Source organism: Lissotriton helveticus, chromosome 1_1 (genome assembly GCF_964261635.1).
Source record: "Lissotriton helveticus chromosome 1_1, aLisHel1.1, whole genome shotgun sequence".
Taxonomy (NCBI): domain Eukaryota; kingdom Metazoa; phylum Chordata; class Amphibia; order Caudata; family Salamandridae; genus Lissotriton; species Lissotriton helveticus.
This window is the reverse complement of record NC_136057.1, coordinates 623,662,510-623,683,250: the sequence shown is the minus strand read 5'-3', so window position 1 is coordinate 623,683,250 and position 20,741 is coordinate 623,662,510. Positions and strand designations below refer to the sequence as shown.

General features: G+C 42.3%; 1 protein-coding gene across 2 annotated transcripts in view; it reads right to left on the bottom strand.

Annotated features, from left to right (window-relative positions):
- Positions 1-20,741, bottom strand: part of LOC144770300 (GLIPR1-like protein 1) — a 1,263,910-nt gene that overhangs the window by 889,245 nt on the left and 353,924 nt on the right. For both annotated transcript variants that reach the window (XM_078654709.1, XM_078654700.1), the window contains one exon: positions 18,116-18,343. In XM_078654709.1, the coding sequence (XP_078510835.1) occupies positions 18,116-18,343 (228 nt within the window). The remainder of the gene's footprint in view (positions 1-18,115; positions 18,344-20,741) is intronic.

Here is a 20,741-nt window from a genome sequence, read left to right as displayed (position 1 = left end):
ACATGCGCATTGTGTGGTCCTTGTTTGCAAGTAAAAGAGGACTATGCACATCAGCGAGATGTGAGCTGTCTGCTCCCTGCTCCACTGAGGCAGCAAGCAGCGTTGGTGTCCGACCGCCATAAGTGTTCAGAAAATGAAGGCGGAATCCCAGCGCTGTAGTGCATGCAGTAGGTGATCGGTCAACTTACCACTCCTGCCCTCATAGAACCGCAACCCATAGAAAGCATGACATGAACAGCAAATAGAGGTAGGAAATACCTACAACTATGGCGTTACAAGCATATAGAAAAGAAACATTCTAAGCAATAGAGATATGAGATATCTATAATTACGTCAGTACAAGCATAAAGAATTAAACTGCACTTATCTGGCTGTGAAGCAACAAAGAAAGAGGAAACAAAATGGTGACTTCTACAGTTATATGGGTAGCTCATGTAGAGTTAGAGCATGTGACATGGGAGGTACAGGAAAGCATGGGTAATGTAGTAAAATTATGAGAAGCATAAACAGAGCCTCCGAAATAGAATTTGTGGCATGTAAAAACAAAATGGCATGGACAGGAAAGAGAGGTGGGCACCGTCTTTTCCTGATAAAATGGCTTTGGGCCACTTAAACCTCACAATCCAATAGATTGTACAATGGTAGCTCATAGAGAACATTAGTACTTTTTGAGAAATGTTCAAACTCCAGCTGGGAAATTCAATTTTTATATTCTTTTTCATTTTGCTCTATTTTACCCAAATGAAAGATGTCCCCATGTAAGTGTCCCCTAGCAGTGTCTGTGAGATTGGTGGCCTCTTTAGTCAAGTCAGTGCATGTCAGAAATGTGTGACATGCTGTGGCATGCGGAAGGGGGGCAAGGTTTGCTATTAAGGAAATTCCCTAATTTGTGGAATGAGACTTTGGGAATGGTTAAGTAAGAAAGAGAAATGTATGGGGCAAGTCTGAGAGTGGAAGAAAAGAATGGCTATTTGTTTATGAATAACAAAAATCAAGTGTAGATTTATGGCATGTGAAAGCAAAACGACATGGACATGGAAGTAGGACAGCACCCTTTTTCAATGACACAAAAGCTTTTGACTGAACATTTCTGTGTAGAACTGATGGTCCAGTGGTAACTAGCAGGTGTTCTCAGTGATGTTTGAAAAAAGGTTCAAACCCCAGCTAGGAAAATTCAACTTTTATAATGTTTCTATTTTTCTTCTATTTTACCCAAATGAAAGATGCCCTATTGTAAATCACCCCTAGCAGTGTCTGTGAGATTTGTGGCCTTTTTAGTGAAGCCAGGGAATGTCAGACATTTGTGACATGCTGTGGCATGTGGAAGGAAGGGGCAAGGCTTGCTATTAAGGAAATCCCTTAATTTGTGGAATGAGACTTTGGGAATGGTCAGGTAAGAAAGAGAAATGCAGGGGGAAAGTCTGAGAGTGGAAGAAAAGAGTGGCTATTTGTTTATAAATAATGAAAATCAAGTATAGATTTTTGGCATGTGAAAGCAAAACGACATGGGCATAGAAGTAGGACACCACCCATTTTCAATGACACAGAAGCTTTGGCTGAAAGTTTCTTTGTAGAACTGATGGTCCCGTGGTAACTAGCAGGTGCTCTCAGTGCTTTTTGACAAAGGTTCAAACCACAGCTAGGAAAATACGATTTCTATATTTTTTTCTTCTATTTTACCCAAATGAAAGATGCCATATTGTAAATCACCCCTAGCAGTGTCTGTGAGATTTATGGCCTTTTTTAGTGAAGCCAGGGCATGTCAGACATTTGTGACATGCTGTGGCATGTGGAAGGGGGGCAAGGCTTGCTATTAAGGAAATCCCTTAATTTGTGGAATGAGACTTTGGGTAAGGTTAGGTAAGAAAGAGAAATGCATGGGGCAAGTCTGAGAGGGGAAGAAAAGAGTGGCTATTTGTTTATAAATAACGAAAATCAAGTGTAGATTTGTGGCATGTGAACGCAAAACGACATGGACATAGAAGTAGGACAGCACCCTTTTTCAATGACACAAAAGCTTTGGACAAAATGCTTCTATGTAGAACTGATGGTCAGGTGGTACCTAGCAGATGCTCTCATGGCTTTTTGACAAGGGTTCAAACCCCCGCTAGGAAAATTCGATTTTTATATTTCTTTCTTCTATTTTACCCAAATGAAAGATGCCCTTTTGTAAATCACCCCTAGCAGTGTCTGTGAGATTTGTGGCCTTTTTAGTGAAGCCAGGGCATGTCAGACATTTGTGACATGCTGTGGTATGTGGAAGGGGGGGCAAGGCTTGCTATGAAAGAAATCCCTTAATTTGTGGAATGAGACTTTGGGAATGGTTAGGTAAGAAAGAGAAATGCATGGGGCAAGTCTGAGAGTGGAAGAAAAGAGTGGCTATTTGTTTATAAATAACGAAAATCAAGTGTAGATTTGTGTCATGGGAAAGTAAAACGACATGGACAAAGAAGTAGGACAACATCTTTTTTGAATGACACAAAAGCTTTGGACTGAAAGATTCTGTGTGGAACTGATGGTCCAGTGGTAATTAGAAGGTATTTTCAGTGCTTTTTGACAAGGGTTCAAACCCCAGCTAGGAAAATTCGATTTTTATAATTTTTTCTATTTTTCTTCTTTTTTACCCAAATGAAAGATGCCCTATTGTAAATCACCCCTAGCAGTGTCTGTGAGATTTGTGGCCTTTTTAGTGAAACCAGGGTATGTCAGACATTTGTGACATGCTGTGGTATGTGTAAGGAAGGGGCAATGCTTGCTATTGAGGAAATCCCTTAATTTGTGGAATGAGACTTTGGGAATGGTTAGGTAAGAAAGAGAAATGCATGGGGCAAGTCTGAGAGTGGAAGAAAATAGTGGCTATTTGTTTATAAATAACGAAAATCAAGTATAGATTTGTGGCATTATGAAAGCAAAACGACATGGACATAGAAGTAGAACACCACCCCTTTTCAATGACACAGAATCTTTGGACTGAAAGTTTATGTGTAGAACTGATGGTCCGGTGGTAACTAGCAGCTTCTCTCAGTACCTTTTGACAAGGGTTCAAGCCCCAGCTAGGAAAATCCTATTTTTATATTTTTTTCTTCTATTTTACCCAAATGAAATATGCCCTATTGTAAATCACCCCTAGCAGTGTCTGTGAGATTTGTGGCCTTTTTCAGTGAAGCCAGGGCATGTCAGACATTTGTGATATGCTGTGGCATGTGGAAGGGGGGGCAAGACTTGCTATTAAAGAAATCCCGTAATTTGTGGAATGAGACTTTGGGAATGGTTAGGTAAGAAAGAGAAATGCATGGGGCAAGTCTGAGAGTGGAAGAAAAGAGTGGCTATTTGTTTATAAATAACGAAAATCAAGTGTAGATTTGTGGCATGTGAAAGCAAAACGACATGGACATAGAAGTAGGACAGCACCCTTTTTCAATGACACAAAAGCTTTGGACAAAATGTTTCTGTGTAGAACTGATGGTCCAGTGGTACCTAGCAGGTGCTCTCATGGCTTTTTGACAAGGGTTCAAACCCCAGCTAGGAAAATTCGATTTTTATAATTTTTTCTATTTTTCTTCTTTTTTACCCAAATGAAAGATGCCCTATTGTAAATCACCCCTAGCAGTGTCTGTGAGATTTGTGGCCTTTTTAGTGAAACCAGGGTATGTCAGACATTTGTGACATGCTGTGGTATGTGTAAGGAAGGGGCAATGCTTGCTATTGAGGAAATCCCTTAATTTGTGGAATGAGACTTTGGGAATGGTTAGGTAAGAAAGAGAAATGCATGGGGCAAGTCTGAGAGTGGAAGAAAATAGTGGCTATTTGTTTATAAATAACGAAAATCAAGTATAGATTTGTGGCATTATGAAAGCAAAACGACATGGACATAGAAGTAGAACACCACCCCTTTTCAATGACACAGAATCTTTGGACTGAAAGTTTATGTGTAGAACTGATGGTCCGGTGGTAACTAGCAGCTTCTCTCAGTACCTTTTGACAAGGGTTCAAGCCCCAGCTAGGAAAATCCTATTTTTATATTTTTTTCTTCTATTTTACCCAAATGAAATATGCCCTATTGTAAATCACCCCTAGCAGTGTCTGTGAGATTTGTGGCCTTTTTCAGTGAAGCCAGGGCATGTCAGACATTTGTGATATGCTGTGGCATGTGGAAGGGGGGGCAAGACTTGCTATTAAAGAAATCCCGTAATTTGTGGAATGAGACTTTGGGAATGGTTAGGTAAGAAAGAGAAATGCATGGGGCAAGTCTGAGAGTGGAAGAAAAGAGTGGCTATTTGTTTATAAATAACGAAAATCAAGTGTAGATTTGTGGCATGTGAAAGCAAAACGACATGGACATAGAAGTAGGACAGCACCCTTTTTCAATGACACAAAAGCTTTGGACAAAATGTTTCTGTGTAGAACTGATGGTCCAGTGGTACCTAGCAGGTGCTCTCATGGCTTTTTGACAACGGTTCAAATCCCCGCTAGGAAAATTCGATTTTTATGTTTTTTATTTTTTCCTATTTTACCCAAATGAAAGTTGTCCTGTTGCAAATCAGCCCTAGCAGTCTCTGTGAGATTTGTGGCCTTTTTTTAGTGAAGCCAGGGCATGTCAAACATTTGTGACATGCTATGGCATGTGGAAGGGGGGAGGGGCAAGGCCTGCTATTAAGGAAATCCCTTAATTTATGGAATGGGACTTTGGGAATGGTTAGGTAAGAAAGAGAAATGTATGGGGCATGCCTGAGAGTGGAAGAAAAGAGTGGCTATTTGTTTATAAATAATGAAAATCAAGTGTAGATTTGTGGCATGTGAAAGTAAAAGTAGGACAACATCCTTTTTGAATGACACAAAAGCTTTGGACTGAAAGTTTTAGTGTGGAACTGATGGTCCAGTGGTAATTAGAAGGTGCTCGCAGTGCTTTTTGACAAGGGTTCAAACCCCAGCTAGGAAAATTCAATTTTTATAATTTTTTCTATTTTTCTTCTATTTTACCCAAATGCAAGATGCCCTTTTGTAAATCACCCCTAGCAGTGTCTGTGAGATTTGTGGCTTTTTTAGTGAAACCAGGGCATGTCAGACATTTGTGACATGCTGTGGCATGTGGAAGGGAGGGGTAAGGCTTGCTATTAAGGAAATCCCTTAATTTGTGGAATGAGACTTTGGGAATGGTTAGGTAAGAAAGAAAAATGCATGGGGCAAGTCTTAGAGTGGAAGAAAAGAGTGGCTATTTGTTTATAAATAACGAAAATCAAGTATACATTTATGGCATGTGAAAGCAAAACAACAAGGACATAGAAGTAGGACAGCACCCTTTTTCAATGACACAAAAGCTTTGGACAGGAAGTGTCTGTGTAGAGCTGATGGTTCAGTGGTAACTAGCAGGTGCTTTCAGTGCTTTTTGACAAGGGTTCAAACCCCAGCTAGAAAAATTCAATTTTTCTATTTTTTTTCCTATTTTTCTTCCATTTTACCCAAATGAAAGATGCCCAATTGTAAATCACTCCTAGCAGTGTCTGTGAGATTTGTTGCCTTTTTTAGTGAAGCCAAGGCATGTCAGACATTTGTGAAATGCTGTGGCATGTGGAAGTGGGGGGGCAAGGCTTGCTATTAAGGAAATCCCTTAATTTGTGGAATGAGACTTTGGGAATGGTTAGGTAAGAAAGAGAAATGCATGGGGCAAGTCTGAGAGTGGAAGAAAAGAGTGGCTATTTGTTTATAAATAACGAAAATCAAGTGTAGATTTGTGGCATGTAAAAGCAAAACAGCATGCAAATGGAAGACGGTCTGTGTTGAATACAGTCTCATAAAATGTTTAGCCACAGTAAATGACTCAAGTACTAAGTAGTGTAGTGGTAAGAGCATAATGTTCTCATGTGTTAGGGCAAGGGTTCAAGACCCTCCAAATAAAAATTAATTTATGTTTTTGTACTTTATAAATATAGTTTTTCTTAATCAACCCAGATAAAAGAATTGTCTTTAAAATAACCCACTACCACTTCTGGGGGGGTTCTAACACAGTTATTCCTGAAACAACATATCCAAAAAATGTGACATGCTCTGGCATATGTCATGGCATATGTCACATGCCAGACTTGGGCTCCAATCCCTTCACGTGGAATATCTATTTAGTTCTCAAGTTTCTTCATCAGTGGTAAAACAACAGTGACATTTTTGTTTTTTAAAATTAAAACTTTGAGACACTGACTTTAATTATACTCAGTTATTCGTGCTGCATAGTGCAGGGAATCTCCAGAAGACGTTTACTTTCTGATTATTTAATTTGTGTAAGGGCAATTATTATTTAGTTGTACTTGTCCCTGGAATTTCTAATTGCACATTCTTGTTTCAGAATGTTTAGCTTTTGTTAACAAGTGTTAGCATCCTGCTCTAGGTTTAAAGGTACTTAGCTTTATAGTTCTTAAGTGCAATTTAGAAATCTTATGGTATTACAAAATGCAGAACGTTACATTACCACCTTTTTTTCTTCCATCTTCCAGGTGAACCCGTAATTGTTTGGTCTAAGTGGAAAAAAATATTTGGGAATTATGCTCCGGTTTGTGGCACTAATTTGAGTGCAGAACGTAGACATGCATTACTTTTACATTGTTTGGGGGTGGAGGGCCAGGACGTGTTGGAGAATTTACCTGATCTTCCGCATGCCGAGGCACGTGACTTAAATGAGTATGAAATTGCCATTGCAATATTAGATGGACACTATTTGCCATGTGTAAGTACCTTTCTAGAAAAATATTGTTTTGGTTTGAGGTGTCAGGGTAAGGGCGAATCGGTGGAGGAATTTGTTTTTCGGTGCAACAGTGATAAATTACGTGAAGAAATTTGGATGAAAGATGAGCCACCTCTGGAGGAGGTTCTCATTGTTGCAAAACAAGTTGAGCACATGTTGAAGTGTGTGGGTGAACTGAAGGCAGGGAAGGAGGTACATACTTCTGCTGATTCAGGGAAAGAGAATGTTGCTGTGATTACTGCTGATAAGTCTCGTATCGTTCCAGTGGCGAAACAGACCTCTTAGGTCAAGTGTGTCAGGAGAAGGGATCAGAATTTTAATGCTACTTGTTTCAGATGTGGGTTCACAGGTCATAAAGCAAATTATAATTTCTGTCCCACTTTATTCCAAGCTTGCAACTCCTGTGGTATCAAGGGTCATTTCAGCAAATGTTGAAAGAACAAATTTAAGAGAAACAACAAGGGTGAGAACAAGGAATCGTGTCAAGAGATTATGTTACAGGTTATTGATTCCAAAAGAATATTTCCCTCTGAAGTGGTTAGCATTGATGGCAAAGAGACTTTGATGAAATTTGATTCCTTTTCTTGTATCTCGATTATCTCTAAGCAAACGTTGTTGAGTTTGTTTCTTGATTATAAGTCACCCTAAAAATGGACATACAACCTCGAGGCCATTGTGGGAGCAGGGTTGAAATGTTGGGGTTTTTTGAAGCTTCCATTGGTGTGTGTGGGAAAAGTACTTATGGTACAATTTATGTTTCTTGTAAAGGGGATGATCTTTGAAGTTGGGGTCATCAGAAGGAGTTGGGTGTCGGCTTGTATCCAAGTAAAATCCCGCAGGTACAAGTTGACAAAATTGAATGTAACCAAAGCAAGTTTGTGAAGGAATTTAATGTCTTGTTTCAAAACAAACTTGGGAAGTTGGTCGGGTACAAACACAAATTCAGACTAAGAGACCACGCAACTCCTGTTGTTGCAAATGTAAGAAGGATTACCATACAATTGCAAATGGCAGTTGAGAATGAACTCAAGAAGTTAGTAGAGTGTGGGGTCAATGAAGAAGATGAAGGGAAGGATTGGTTGGCTCCTATTGTCGTTGCACGCAAGGGCAATGGAGACATTCGCCTTTGTGTGGACTTGAGGGCTTTAAACAAAGAGGTCATGGTTGACAGATTCCCGTTGCCCAACATTGAGGAAATGATCACGACTTTTACTGGTGCTAAGGATTTTAGCACATTAGATCTCATGTCGGCCTACCACCAGGTCGAATTAGATGAGAGCTCGCAGGACCTGTCTGCTTTTACTACTCCTTTTGGCATTTTTCATTTTAAAAGGATGCCTGTCGGCCATCTTGAAAGATCACCCTGGTGTGAAGTGCTATCAGGATGACATCATTATTATCGGATCTAATTATGAAGAGCATGACCAACGTCTTCGCAAGGTGTTACAGAAACTTCAAGTTGCAGGTTTGACTCTGAAAGCTGAGAAGTGCAGGTTTGGTGTTGCTGAAGTAAGCTTTTTAGCATATAAAGTTACTTCAACATGGATTAGACCCAAGAAAGAACTTGTGGACAATATTGGAGCTCTAAAGGAATCCAAAACGAAAGAGGAACTTTCATCCTTTCTGGGAATGGTTGAGTATTATAGCCATTTCATAAAAAACTTTGCTAGCAAAACATTTAACTTGAGAAAACTGTTAAAAAAAGAATACTGATTTTGTGTGGGGTTCTGAATGCTTAAAGGAATTTTCAGTTGTAAAGAAGGAGTTGAATAACGCACCTTCTCTGAAGTCCTTTGAGCCTTCGTCTGTGACAAAAATTGTGTGTGATGCAAGTGGAAAAGGTCTGGATGCACTGCTTATTCAAACAAGAGAGGGGAAGGAAAACCTAATTGCTTGTCTCTCGAGAACACTCAGAGACGCAGATTGTAATTATTCTGTAATTGAGCGAGAGTCGTTAGTGGTGTTTTGGTCCATAATGAGATTCAAGCAATTTCTTTGTGGTATCAAATTTGATGTTCAGACGGATCATAAACCCTTAGTGGAATTTTTTGCCAAACAGGGACTTGATTCGATATCATCTGGTATAAGGAGATGGGTTGTGAGTTTGCAAGACTTCTCTTTTACTGTCCAGTATGTTCCAGGTGTGAGCAATTTTTCTGCTGACTGTCTTTCTAGACTTGTTGACATTGATAATTTGCAGCATGATGGTAGCGATGAACTGGACGAGGTGGAAGGAGTCAGGGTGTGTGAAGTGACTGAGGAATCCATTGGTGAAGAAGAGTGGTTAACTGAACCAGAAAATGATGTTACCTTGTGTAAGATTAGGATATAATCAGGTCGGGTACAAGATGTAAAGCCCAGCTCGAGAATTGTGCAGGAGGATGGGGAAAGATTGTGGATGAACTTGCTGTGGACAAAGAGTTTTTGTTAAGAGGCATAAGACTAATTCCTCTCGAGAAGTTAAGAGCCAACATTTTACGTTTAGCCCATGAGGGTCACATGGGTATTGTTAAGTCTAAAGGAAGGCTTAGAAGAGATTTTTGGTGGCCTTCACTTTATCGTGATGTTGAGTGTATGATAAGAGATTTCGTTGAATGTGTAGTCTGTGACAAGGGACTCAAGACTAATCAGGTGCCCATGGTGTGCAGAACACTGCCCAAATATCCTTGGGAGGAGGTTCCAATGGATATTTTAGGGCCCATAAGAGGTGAACATGATACTCCCTGTGTCATTATTTTGTTGGACTTATACTCCAGGTGGGTTGAGGTTTCATGTGTGCAGGACGTTTCATCTGCAGCAGGGATCAGGTTTCTGGAAGGTGTGTTTAAGAGAGAGTTTTCCCAGGTTTCTCTTTACGGACAATGAGGTGCAATTCTGCTCTCATGAGACGGAGTCATATTTGCAAAACTGTGGTATTGTTCATAAGAAATCAGCTCTTTATCACCCAGAGATGAATGGTGCCATACAGAAAGTCATTAAAACCTTAAAGGAAGACATTCAACTAACAAGAGTGAATGGTTTAGAATGGAAGACGGAGTTGTCAAGTAGACTGATGGGCTATTGTTTTTCTCATGGCCCTACCGGGAAAACTCCTTTTGAGTTGTTCAAGGGCAGATCCTCGTCTACGTGTGTATGTCCTGGTTGGATGTGCTGGAGCAAAGGCTGTGTTGACAATACCCCTGGTGAATGGATAGAGAAAGAAATTGGTATTCAACGCAAGAGGAAAGAAGATTTTGACTCCCACAATCGTGCGAGAAATGTTGCGGTTGGTGTGGGTGAGTTTGTTAAAAACAAAGTGCCTAGAGAGTGTGCTGATTGGTCAAAATTTACTAAAGAATTACAAGTAATCAAATGTTTCAAGAATGCTGTAAAAACACATGATGGTCGCATTTGGAACAAGAGTATGGTTGCTGTTATGCGGCAACCATTTGTTTTTTCTGACAAATCACCTTATAACTCACAACCGGGGGGAAGATGGGTCTGTGATTCAGGTTTTCAAGGTTCTGTTAGGTGTTCTCCCTTAGTTCACAGGAGAAGCGGTAAGTAGATTAGGAAACCTGCTTATTTCAAAGATTTTGTTGGGTAAGATTTGCTTCATGAGTAATGACTTTCCTTTAGATGTTTTTTATTCTTAGTTTCATCTTTTCTCGCAGTTTTACATTTCTTATGTCTTTATGCTTCCAAGCTTAACTTTGTACATTTCTCATTTATTATTTTTATATTTTTGTTGAAATATGCACTGTAGTGCTCCTTGCTGTATGAGAGGGAGAAGTGTGAGAAGTATGGCGTGAGTCTCATCTATGATGAAGTCACTGTCAGAAACCTGACAGTAGATCCTTGTTGTGTGAGGATTCCATTAAAGAAAACAAGTTACCTACCTGTAACTTTGGTTCCCCAATATTGGTAACTTTCATAGATTTCCATAGCTTGTATCATTCCCCGTCATCGGAACGGGAGTCACGGTACCAAAAATAACATAGCAGTAGGAACAAAAAAGAAAGAAAAAAGGCCTAGGCCTCATTTCCTTTTGTAGCATATCCACATCTTTTTGTAAAAGAGACTAAACTAAGCATCAGCCAATCAGAAGAGCCTCACCCCATATAACCCTCCTATGGAACCTCAGATTTTCGTAGCCGTTGTGTAACAGTAACCACATCTACTGAAGGCTGAGCTTTCCTCGGGGAGGAGGGTGGGCGCATGGGAATCTATGAAAGTTCCCAATATTGGGGAACCAAAGTTACAGTTAAGTAACTTGTTTTCTTGCCCCAGTATTGGAACTTTCATAGATTCCTATAGCTTGTATCAGAGTAGCTAGCAGTAAGCAAGAAAAAAACACATTTTGTGATACAAATAATGAGACCTGTTAGTATCCGTACTATCATAAGAGAAGAAGAAACCATATATTGCAATAACAATCTGTACCAACAGTAAATACAAAATGTGCAGAAATAGGAAGGAGGGATAGTAGGGAAAGCTCACCCATCAGTGGAAAAGGTTCCTCAGGACTGCCTGGCTCACAGGTGTGCACGCAACTCCAAGTCACAGCTCTGCAAATGTCTCTGATGTGCACTCCCGCAAAGAGAGCTGTAGATGAAGCCACAGATCTTGTGGAGTGTGCTCTGATCCTGCTGTCCAGCGGTTTACCCGCTTTTGAGCGGCAATGTAGAATGGCACTGTAGATCCATCTTGCAATACTTTGTTTTGAAAGTGGAAGGCTTTTGCGCGGACCACCAAAAGCAATGAATAATTGTGAAGACGTACGAAACCCTTTGGTGCGATCCAAATAAAATTTTAAGCACCGCTGTACATCCAGAGAATGGAGTGATCTTTCCGCTGGTGTGGAAGGCTGAGGAAAGAAAGAATTGAGAATCACAGGTTTGTTTAGGTGAAAGTCTGTAGGCACTTTAGGTATGAACCTTGAATTAGTTCTTAAAATCACGGTATTTCTTTTGAACTGGAGAAACGGTTCCTGTATTGTGAGAGCGTGCAATTCCCCAATTCGCCTTGCAGATGTGAGGGCAAGAAGAAGAGCCAATTTCCACGAAAGAAATTTCATGTCCGCCGGATGAATCGGTTTGAAGGGATCTTTCATGAGCTGTGCGAGAACCAAATTCAAATGCCAAGTGGGAGGCAGAGGCCTCACCGGGGGAAAGACTCGGAATAAGCCCTTGAGAAACTGCTTAATTATTCTTGAAGACCAGTGAGAAGGTCCAGATGCCGAGCGTCTGTAGTGAGAGATCGCTGCCAAGTGAACTTTTATGGATGAATGAGCCAATCCTGTCTTAGCCAAGGACAAGAGATAAGGTAGAAGTTGATGAGGCTGAGCAGAGAAAGGGTCAACACTGTCCTTCCTGCACCAAATGCAAAATATTTTCCATTTCAAACGGTAAGTTTTATTTGTAGAAGGGGCTCTCGCTTGAGACAAAACTTCTCTTATTTCATTCGAGATGGGAAGGTTCATGAATTCTCGCTGCTCAGGTTTAATGAATCTGGATCCGGATGCCCGCGGGACATCGTGAGAAGATCCGGAATCGCCCGCAAAGGAAGAGGAGTGACGAGAGAGAGAAGGTGAAGTTCCGTGAACCAGAACTGTCTCAGCCAAGCAGGGGCTATTAAGATCACCTTGCACGGTTTGCATTTGATCTTCCTGAAAAACCTGGGGATCACCGGAATGGGGGATAGGCGTACACAAATGCTTTTGACCAAGCTATCGAAAGCGCATTCCCCAATGGCCCTCGATGGTGAAGCTTGCTTGCGTAAAACCAGCCTTTCTTGTTGGTCGGGGTGGCAAATAGATCTATTGAAGGTTTGCCCCACAGTTGAAAAATCTCCTCCAAGACTACCTGGTTCAGTTCCCATTCGTGGCTGACGGAAGACAGCCTGCTGAGTCTGTCCGCCTTTTCGTTTAGAACTCCTGGTAGATGTTCTGCCTGTAGCTATATTTTGTGAAGAAATGCCCATTCCTAAATCTTCTGGGTCTCTCGAGTCAACGGAAGAGATCTGGTACCCCCTTCCTTGTTTATGTAGTGCATGGCCGTGGTGTTGTCCGTCTGGACGATAACCGCCGATCCCTGCAATCATGGAAGAAACACCCGCAGTGCTAGCCTGATAGCCCTGAGTTCCAGGAGGTTGATGTGAAGAAGACAGTGCTGGGGCAACCAATGCCCGCTGACAAGATCCTGAAGCACCGCACCCCAGCTGTCCAGTCAAGCATCCGTTGTGACCACTTGAGGAGCCGGATTGCTTACGAAGGATAGACCTTGGGATAGGTTTTCTTGCTTCGTCCACCACAAGGTTGCTTTTTTCACTGCTACAGTAAACAGCACCTTGTCGTCGAATGAGCCCTGAACTTGTCTCCATTGTTTGTCTAGGCATTCCTGAAGAGTCCGCATCCGCAATCTGCAGTGAGGTATCAGAGGGATGCATGAGGAGATCAGCCCCAGAAGGGATTTGTAACGGCGTACTGAAAGACACTTTCTTTTTCTCAATAGCAGCGCCATGGATCGCAGTTTTTCTTGCCTTTCTAGGGATGGAAAAGCCTTGTTGAGATTTGTGTCCAAGATGGCTCCTAGGAAACGCGCTGTCCTGGACGTAATCAGTGATGATTTCTCGTTGTTGAGAGTAAGACCCAAATTCTGGAATAGGTTTGTACATGCGTAGACTGCCTCCCTCGCAGCCTCTCTGGACAGGGCCTTCAGCAGCGAGTCGTCCAGGTATGGGAAGACTTGAAAATGATGTTTCCGTAAGAAAGCTGCCACCAGTGCCAGCACCTTGGTAAAGATCCTTGGGGCAGAGCGAAGTCTGAATGGTAATACCCTGAATTGAAAGTGGTTCTTTGCTACTGTAAACCGTAGAAACCTCCTGTGTGCTGGGTGAATGGGTACGTGAACATATGCATCTTCGAGATGTTAGGTTATGTTATGTTATTAAAATATTTATTAAGCGCACTGACACCGATTGGTTTCCTGGCGCTGTAATCAGCAGTCGCATAGCGTGAGTGAGGGTGGGGAGTTATTTAAGTGCTTGTCTGAAGAGCCAGGTCTTCAAGGCCTTCCGTAAGGAAAGAAGGTCCTGACAGTTTGAGAGTGGCCATGAAATCCCCTGGATTGATGAGACGTAATATGTCCTGAAGTGAAACAATCTGAAAGGATTGGGAAATGAGATAGGTGTTGAGCTCCCTGAGATCTAAAATAGGGCGCCATTTCTCCAGCGTCTTATTTACCAGGAAGAACCTGGAATAGAATCCTTCACCTCTTTGAGATAAGGGGACCAGCTCCACTGCTCCCTTTAGGAGCATCTGATAAACTTTGAGCTGCAAGAGGCGCAGATGTCTTGAAGGAATGGCAGCAGGGGGCTTGGATGGTGGGATTTGTGTGAACTCCAAAGTATGGCCCTTTCGAATGATGTTGAGCACCCAACAGTCTGATGTTATCTGAGTCCAGTTGCGGAGTTATTGAGATACCCTGCCTCCTACAAATGTTGTTGTGGAGGTGGGTACAGTAGGTAGAGCCAGAACGCCACTATTTTGTCTCTTGGACGTATCACGTCCTTGGCGGTTCTGCTTCCCTCTCGTATTCGATCTAGAGAAAGACGAGGCTTGACCTTGCTTCTGGTGATAGGGCTGATGGTACAACTGCGATGTCGATCCATAAGAAGAGTATCTTTGCTGCTGGTATGAGCCTCTGTATGTTGTGGTACTCCTCCCCCTGGCACCCCTGAAAGGAGTTTTCCGGTATTGGAGCGTACCAAGAGACCTAGCCGTCTCGGTATCCTTCTTTATTTCTTGGAGGGTATCATATATGTGTTTTCCGATCAATGTCTCTCCGTCGAAAGGGAGGTCCAAGATCTTACTCTGGACCTCCGGCCTGAACCACGCCACTCTGAGCCATCCTTGGCGACAAAGAACCGCTGCCCCAGCTAGTGAACGAAAAGCCGTAGTGGCAATGTCTATGGCACAATTTATCACCTCAGCCGAAGTCGCTTTCCCTTCTTGCAGTATTTTCTTGGCCTCACCTTTTGCCTCCTGGGGAAGTTGATCCAAATAAGGTGAAAGGTCACACCATAACTGGCGATCATACCTGCCCAGTATCGCCATAGCATTTGCCGCCTGCACCAGGAGACTAGCCATTGAAGAGAATCTTTTTTCAGCGTTATGAAATCCCCTGCCCTCCTTATCAGGAGGAGTTGTAAGGTGTGCCGAAGGGTTGCTGGACTTCCTCTGTGCCACCTCCGATATCACAGAGTCCAGTTTTGGGTGCCCAGTCAAGGACGCCGGGCCATTTTCAGGTGCCTTATATTTCTTTTCCAGGCATGGCAGGACCGGAATAACAGTAGCCGGGTTTTTCATAGCCCTGAGACCCTCCTCCCATACATACTGTACAATGGGTATAGATCGGGTCGCCTTCCTATAGGGCTCTTTAAAGTCATAGAGAAAACACTCCGTCTGAACGGAAGGCATAGGCAGCTTGAATCTGCTAGATGCTCTCTCCATTAACTTATGGGACCCCCCTGACATCCGCTGGAGGAGAATCCACCGGGTCTGGACTAGGTGATGCTGGATCCGGGATCACATATTCATCCCACCCTAAGCCCTGATTAGGCCTGTCATCCATATTCTGATCCTCATCCGAGGAATCATCCTGCACATCCGGTAGAGTTGAATGTATATTCGGAGTAGGTGTTTGTGGCTGAGAGAACACCTGGGTTGGCAACTCTGGAGAAACCATCACTGGAGTTGTATGGGCAGGCAAAGCCTGAACTGCCGGGATAGAGGCAGTCTGAGATGTAACCTGAGAGAAGCATGCTATGGAGATCCGCCAAGAGTGAAGAAGGGACAGACACCCTCTCTTGGCCTGAGGACTCCTGACGTTGAGAAGAGTGTTGGTAAGAACATTCATGAAGAAACTCGCCTTCAGAATCTGTTTCCTGACATTTTACCAGCAGTTGGGATGGACTGTGAGCATACCCAAAAGAGTACTGATCATCTTCATCAGGATCCTCTTCTTCCTCTTCCAGCAACAAAGCGGGAGGCAAGGGGGTAACCCTCCTTGGAGACGTCATGTCCGGAGTTATCCTTTTCAAGGAAATAGTTATTCTCTCCGTCGACGGCTGCATCGTCGATGGTACTGTGGTCGATGGAGAAGATAAAGGTAAACCCATCGTTGATGTCGTCAACGGAAGAGTCACCATCGACGGATGGACTGTCGACGATGAGATGGGCGTCGTCGACACTGTCATCGATGAGACCGTCGACAATGCTGCCGTCGTCGTCATGGTTGTCGTCGAAGCACTCGTCGACAACACCGTCGCTGTCACCATCGACGACGAAATCCTCGTTGTCGCTGCCGTCGTCGATATCCCCGTCGACATCCTCATCGACGTCTCTGTCACCACCGTCTACGATCCCGTAGACTGTACCACTTTAGTCAACTTGGATTTCGGAGCCTTCTGCTGCATCGTCGACGACTTGGAGCTTTTCTCTGACTTCTCAGATGACAGAGAAGATGTTTTTTTTAACGGTGTAGCAGTCTTCATCACTGCTGAAGGCGTAGATGGTCCTTCCCTCTCCTTTACACCGTGGTGAGGAGATTTTACAGGACTTTGGCTCTCCGACTCCCGGGGGTCTTTTTTGAGGCCTTAACTGGACGCTCCACAGAAGGTGAGGGGGAAGACCTACCCCTTTTGACTGACCTTCTGGATGACGTAGCTGAAGAAGAGTCCTCACTGTCGCTTGACACCGTCTCTTTTCTGGACTTCAATTTCTGAAGCCAAGTGAGGAGGCGACCCTCACGGTCCCAGAGGGTCTTTGTAGAGAAGGTGCTGCATATCTTGCAGTCCGCAGCCTTATGATCCGGATACAGGCAATATATACAGTCCTTATGCCTGCCCTCCACATAAAGCCTTTTCTAGCCACAGGTGGAACATGACTTGACAAGGGCCTTCTTCTCCTTGTCAGACATTTCAGAAGAAACACTCAACAATCCTGAAGAAAAATTTGAAGAAAAAACTCAAAAGAGTAGAAAAATGAACAGAGCTCAAAGGAGACTCCCTAAGCACAACTGGCGGTAGAATATCTGAGGCTCTGAGGTTCCTTCAGGAGGATTCTATGGGGTGAGGCTCTTCTGATTGGCTGATGCTTAGTTTGGTCTCATTTACAAAAAGAGGTGGATATGCTACAAAAGGAAATGAGGCCTAGGCCTTTTTTCTTTCTCTTTTGTACCTACTGCTATGTTATTTTTGGTACCGAGACTCCCGTTCCTATGACGGGAAATGATACAAGCTATGGGAATCTATGAAAGTTCCAATACTGGGGCAATGACAGTTGCTCTATAATTGCTGTCGTATGAGGTGTTAGAATGAACTCCTCTTACCTTATCAGGGTTCCTGTCGTCCTTCACCACGATATTACAGCTGCATTTCTGGTATAACCTAATAATAGAACTATAGGTGTGCCAGATATAAGCACACGTAGATCCCGCGTACCCGTATGCATTTTGACTCTGTCTCTTGTTAAATGATTTGTAATGTCTCACATTCATGAAATGCAATTTTACCTAGTAGGAAGTCCTACATGTATTTTTTAACAAGCCTTTTGATCTGGCTAATTGCAATTTAACAATAACACAGTTCTGTCAGTATCAGAGAATCTTAAGTGCAACACAACACAAACAGATATAATGAGATATCAAAAACAACTATATACCATTGAAGGATACAGGAAAACGGTAACTCACCATTACACGACAAACATGGACATTAGAAACGGGATTGTAGATGAGGACAATAAAAACATTTAAAATCTATATAATGCAGTAATGTATATTTCTTAATGTTGTGGCACAATAGGAGTATCTACCCCCATCACGCAGATAATGGTTGGCAAACTGAAATTTGAGTTAAAACAAGGTGAAAGGATCTGCAATGTCAGTTAGTCAATATTATTTATTTCGCTACATTTCAATAGCATAAAAAGTACTATAAATCCATATATGTCACGTTAAAAGCAAGAATACTATATATTACTAAAAACCAGTAAAAAGCCTAAAATTTGCTCTAAATTAACACGAGGAGAGAAAGTGCAAGTGTGAAATTTAAATTGCCATTAAGGTGACCATCAGAGACATTAATATTCAGAGTTCGGATCTCCTGCTCTTCAATGAGGACCATAAGAACGATGCTAAACAATAACATAAGAAAGGGTCAACAACGGGTGTACAAAGTATAGTGCTGGACGGCATTGCCTGAATTTGTTTTCAAGCACGAGCGGGAGAATATATCTTTTCCACAATGTCATTTAATATGCCTGTTCTAAACCTTTCTGACCGTAAGGATCTTTTAATAGGACGGTTTACAAAAAAATCATAGAAAGAAATAAAACATTACCTGCGTATAATGACCACAAGTGCCGGAACATCCATGTGTACTATAATCGTAAACTTTGACCTCTGACTGCCACAATTGAGTAGGTGCCATAGTACCGAGTGCAATGTTTTCTCCAAGTGTAGTAAATGTAGGATGGGCTTTTCCATACTGTTTTGTGGCAGGATTATGATCGAAACGGCATTTCGATGCCCATACCTCGGCAGTTTTTGCAAGCGCTGGATCCCAAGACTATCAAACAAAAATAAATAATTGTTACGTTCATTTTTAACTATTACTTTTTAATTTCAAGATAAAGCATTCTAACTGTATTTAAGCTATTTACTGAGTGTGTTATAATAAAATATTCAGAGAAAAAAGGACTGATATTTACAAGCAATAATTTGCTCAAAATTAATTTCTACAATTTTTACCAAGAGTGTTGTATTGCTGACACCACTAAAGGATTTATAAACTCGATCTGTTATTGAGATCAAAAAGGTATTTACATGTTACTCAAAACAGTATGCAGGCATTCCTTAAAAACATTGTGAAAACCTCCCTCAATCAAATAAACTTCTAAGGCAACTTTAAAATAGGAAAGAAACTCCCTTTACTGAAGAAAAAAACCTTGAAATAAGTATGGGCGAATTACGCGCACGTGAAAGCGTACTCGCGGTCCGCAAAATCCGCAAACTTTTGCGAATTTTTTTATCTTTGCGTGTTCGCGGGAATGTTTTCAGCAGGCTACCGCAGAGTTACCCATGTGGTCGTAAATGGGCGCGGCCAACTTTTTTTCAGTGTTCGCGTTGCGTATTTCCATTTCCGGGCGCTAGTTGCATGCTCGAGCTGTGCATTTCCTACGTGCGGTGCGCAATTGCGTGTTCACGTCCGTTTTTGCGTGCTTGCGGGGGAAATATCGCGCAAACTTACCCACGTGGTTGCAATTGGCGCGGCAATCTTGTTTTTCATTCATTGCTATGGTTCTGGGCATGCTTTTTCAATCCTCCTTTAATCTTTGTAATCCTTTGTTTCTTTGAACTTTTTAAAAATCTTTTTTACTCTATCTATCACTCTATTTTTGTACATCTATATTTTGTGTTTTTTTCTACTTTTTGTTACTTTAAAACTACTTTTTTTTAACTCTCTTTTCTTTTATTTACTTTTTCCCTATTCTTTTCTATTTTATTTTCCTTTAACTGTCCAGGGCTATGGGAAAGGGAGCCGGCAAAAACCTGAAGGGGAAGGGTCCCGCACCCCGTAGCCGGCTCCCTTGCGGGCGCTTAAGGGGGCAGGCTGTAAGTCCCAGGGAGATCTTCAGCGTGGTGGAGGTGGCCGCACTGGTCGTCTTCGTGCAGCGCCACCTCCCCAAGACCGTCACGGCAGGGGGCAGGCCCGGTACCGGGTACGGCCTCCGGGAGCGTCACCAGCTATGGGGTAAGGTGTGCCGGGCCATGTATCGGGAGTCTGGGATCCGTCGCATAGGCAACCAGGTGACGCACCGGTAGTCGGACATACTGGACCGGGAACACGACCTGCTTGCCCTGCTTGGGGTGGAGATCCCTGGGTTTGGTGAGTACTAGTAGTTATTTAATCACTACTTTGTTGTCTTCTGCTCTGTGTTATGATATTGCAAATATATTTTTTTTCCGAAGAGCAAGAATGCTGCCGATTACATTGCAGGTAAATTATGTTTCAAAAGCTTCTGTGATTGCAGGTGCTCGCCTGCTCACTGGCGGTGCTACTATGCTTACTTGTTTTCAACTTTGTGCACATTTGGCCTGAGTGATTATGTATGAGTGTACTTTACAGAACTGAGTAATGCTAGACACTAGAGATTACATTGCAGGTAAATTATGTTTGAAAAGCTTCTGTGTTTGCAGGTGCTCGCCTGCTCACTGGCGGTGCTACTATGCTTACTTGTTTTCAATTTTGTGCTCATTTGGCCTGAGTGATTATGTATGAGTGTACTTTACAGAACTGCGTAATGCTAGACACTAGAGACTCAAGTCCAGTCCTTCCTTTGTACTCCTGCCACTAAGAAGAGATAGTGGTGGTGGATTGATAGTTTGAGTATATTATGACTGGTTATGTAGTAGGAAACTTTTTAGTGGTCTGCAATCATGACGGAATGTGTCTGTCACTTCGCGTGCTGCGGAGTGCTGCCTGCCAGTCCTAGTAGAACGTTTTTGTAGTTGGTTTAGTGAGTCACATAACTTTCGAAGTAGACGGTCCGTGAATCCAGCAATACTAATATCCTAGTAGGCCACATCAGATAGGTCAATAATTTAGTGCAATTGTTGTCTATTTCCCCGAAATAATTTGTTATTGTTTTTTTTAAATGTTTGATTTGGTTGACAACAATCACACATGTTTGTGTCTTTCTTTCATGTACATCAGCTTCTCCCAGGGGCAAGAGGACAGAGGAGGTAGCGGCGCTGGCGGAGCAGGAAGGCCAGGATCGGTCCGCCGAGGGCTCCTCTGCTGGCCCCAGTAAGTTTTCCTGTTAATAATAATAATTATACTTCCCTAACTTTTCCAGCACCTATTTATTCCAAACGTTCATCATAATTCTATTTTTTCCTAAATCGTCTTTGATCTTCTTGTAGACTGTTTCTAAATACTTATCCTGCCTTTACTATGACTCTTT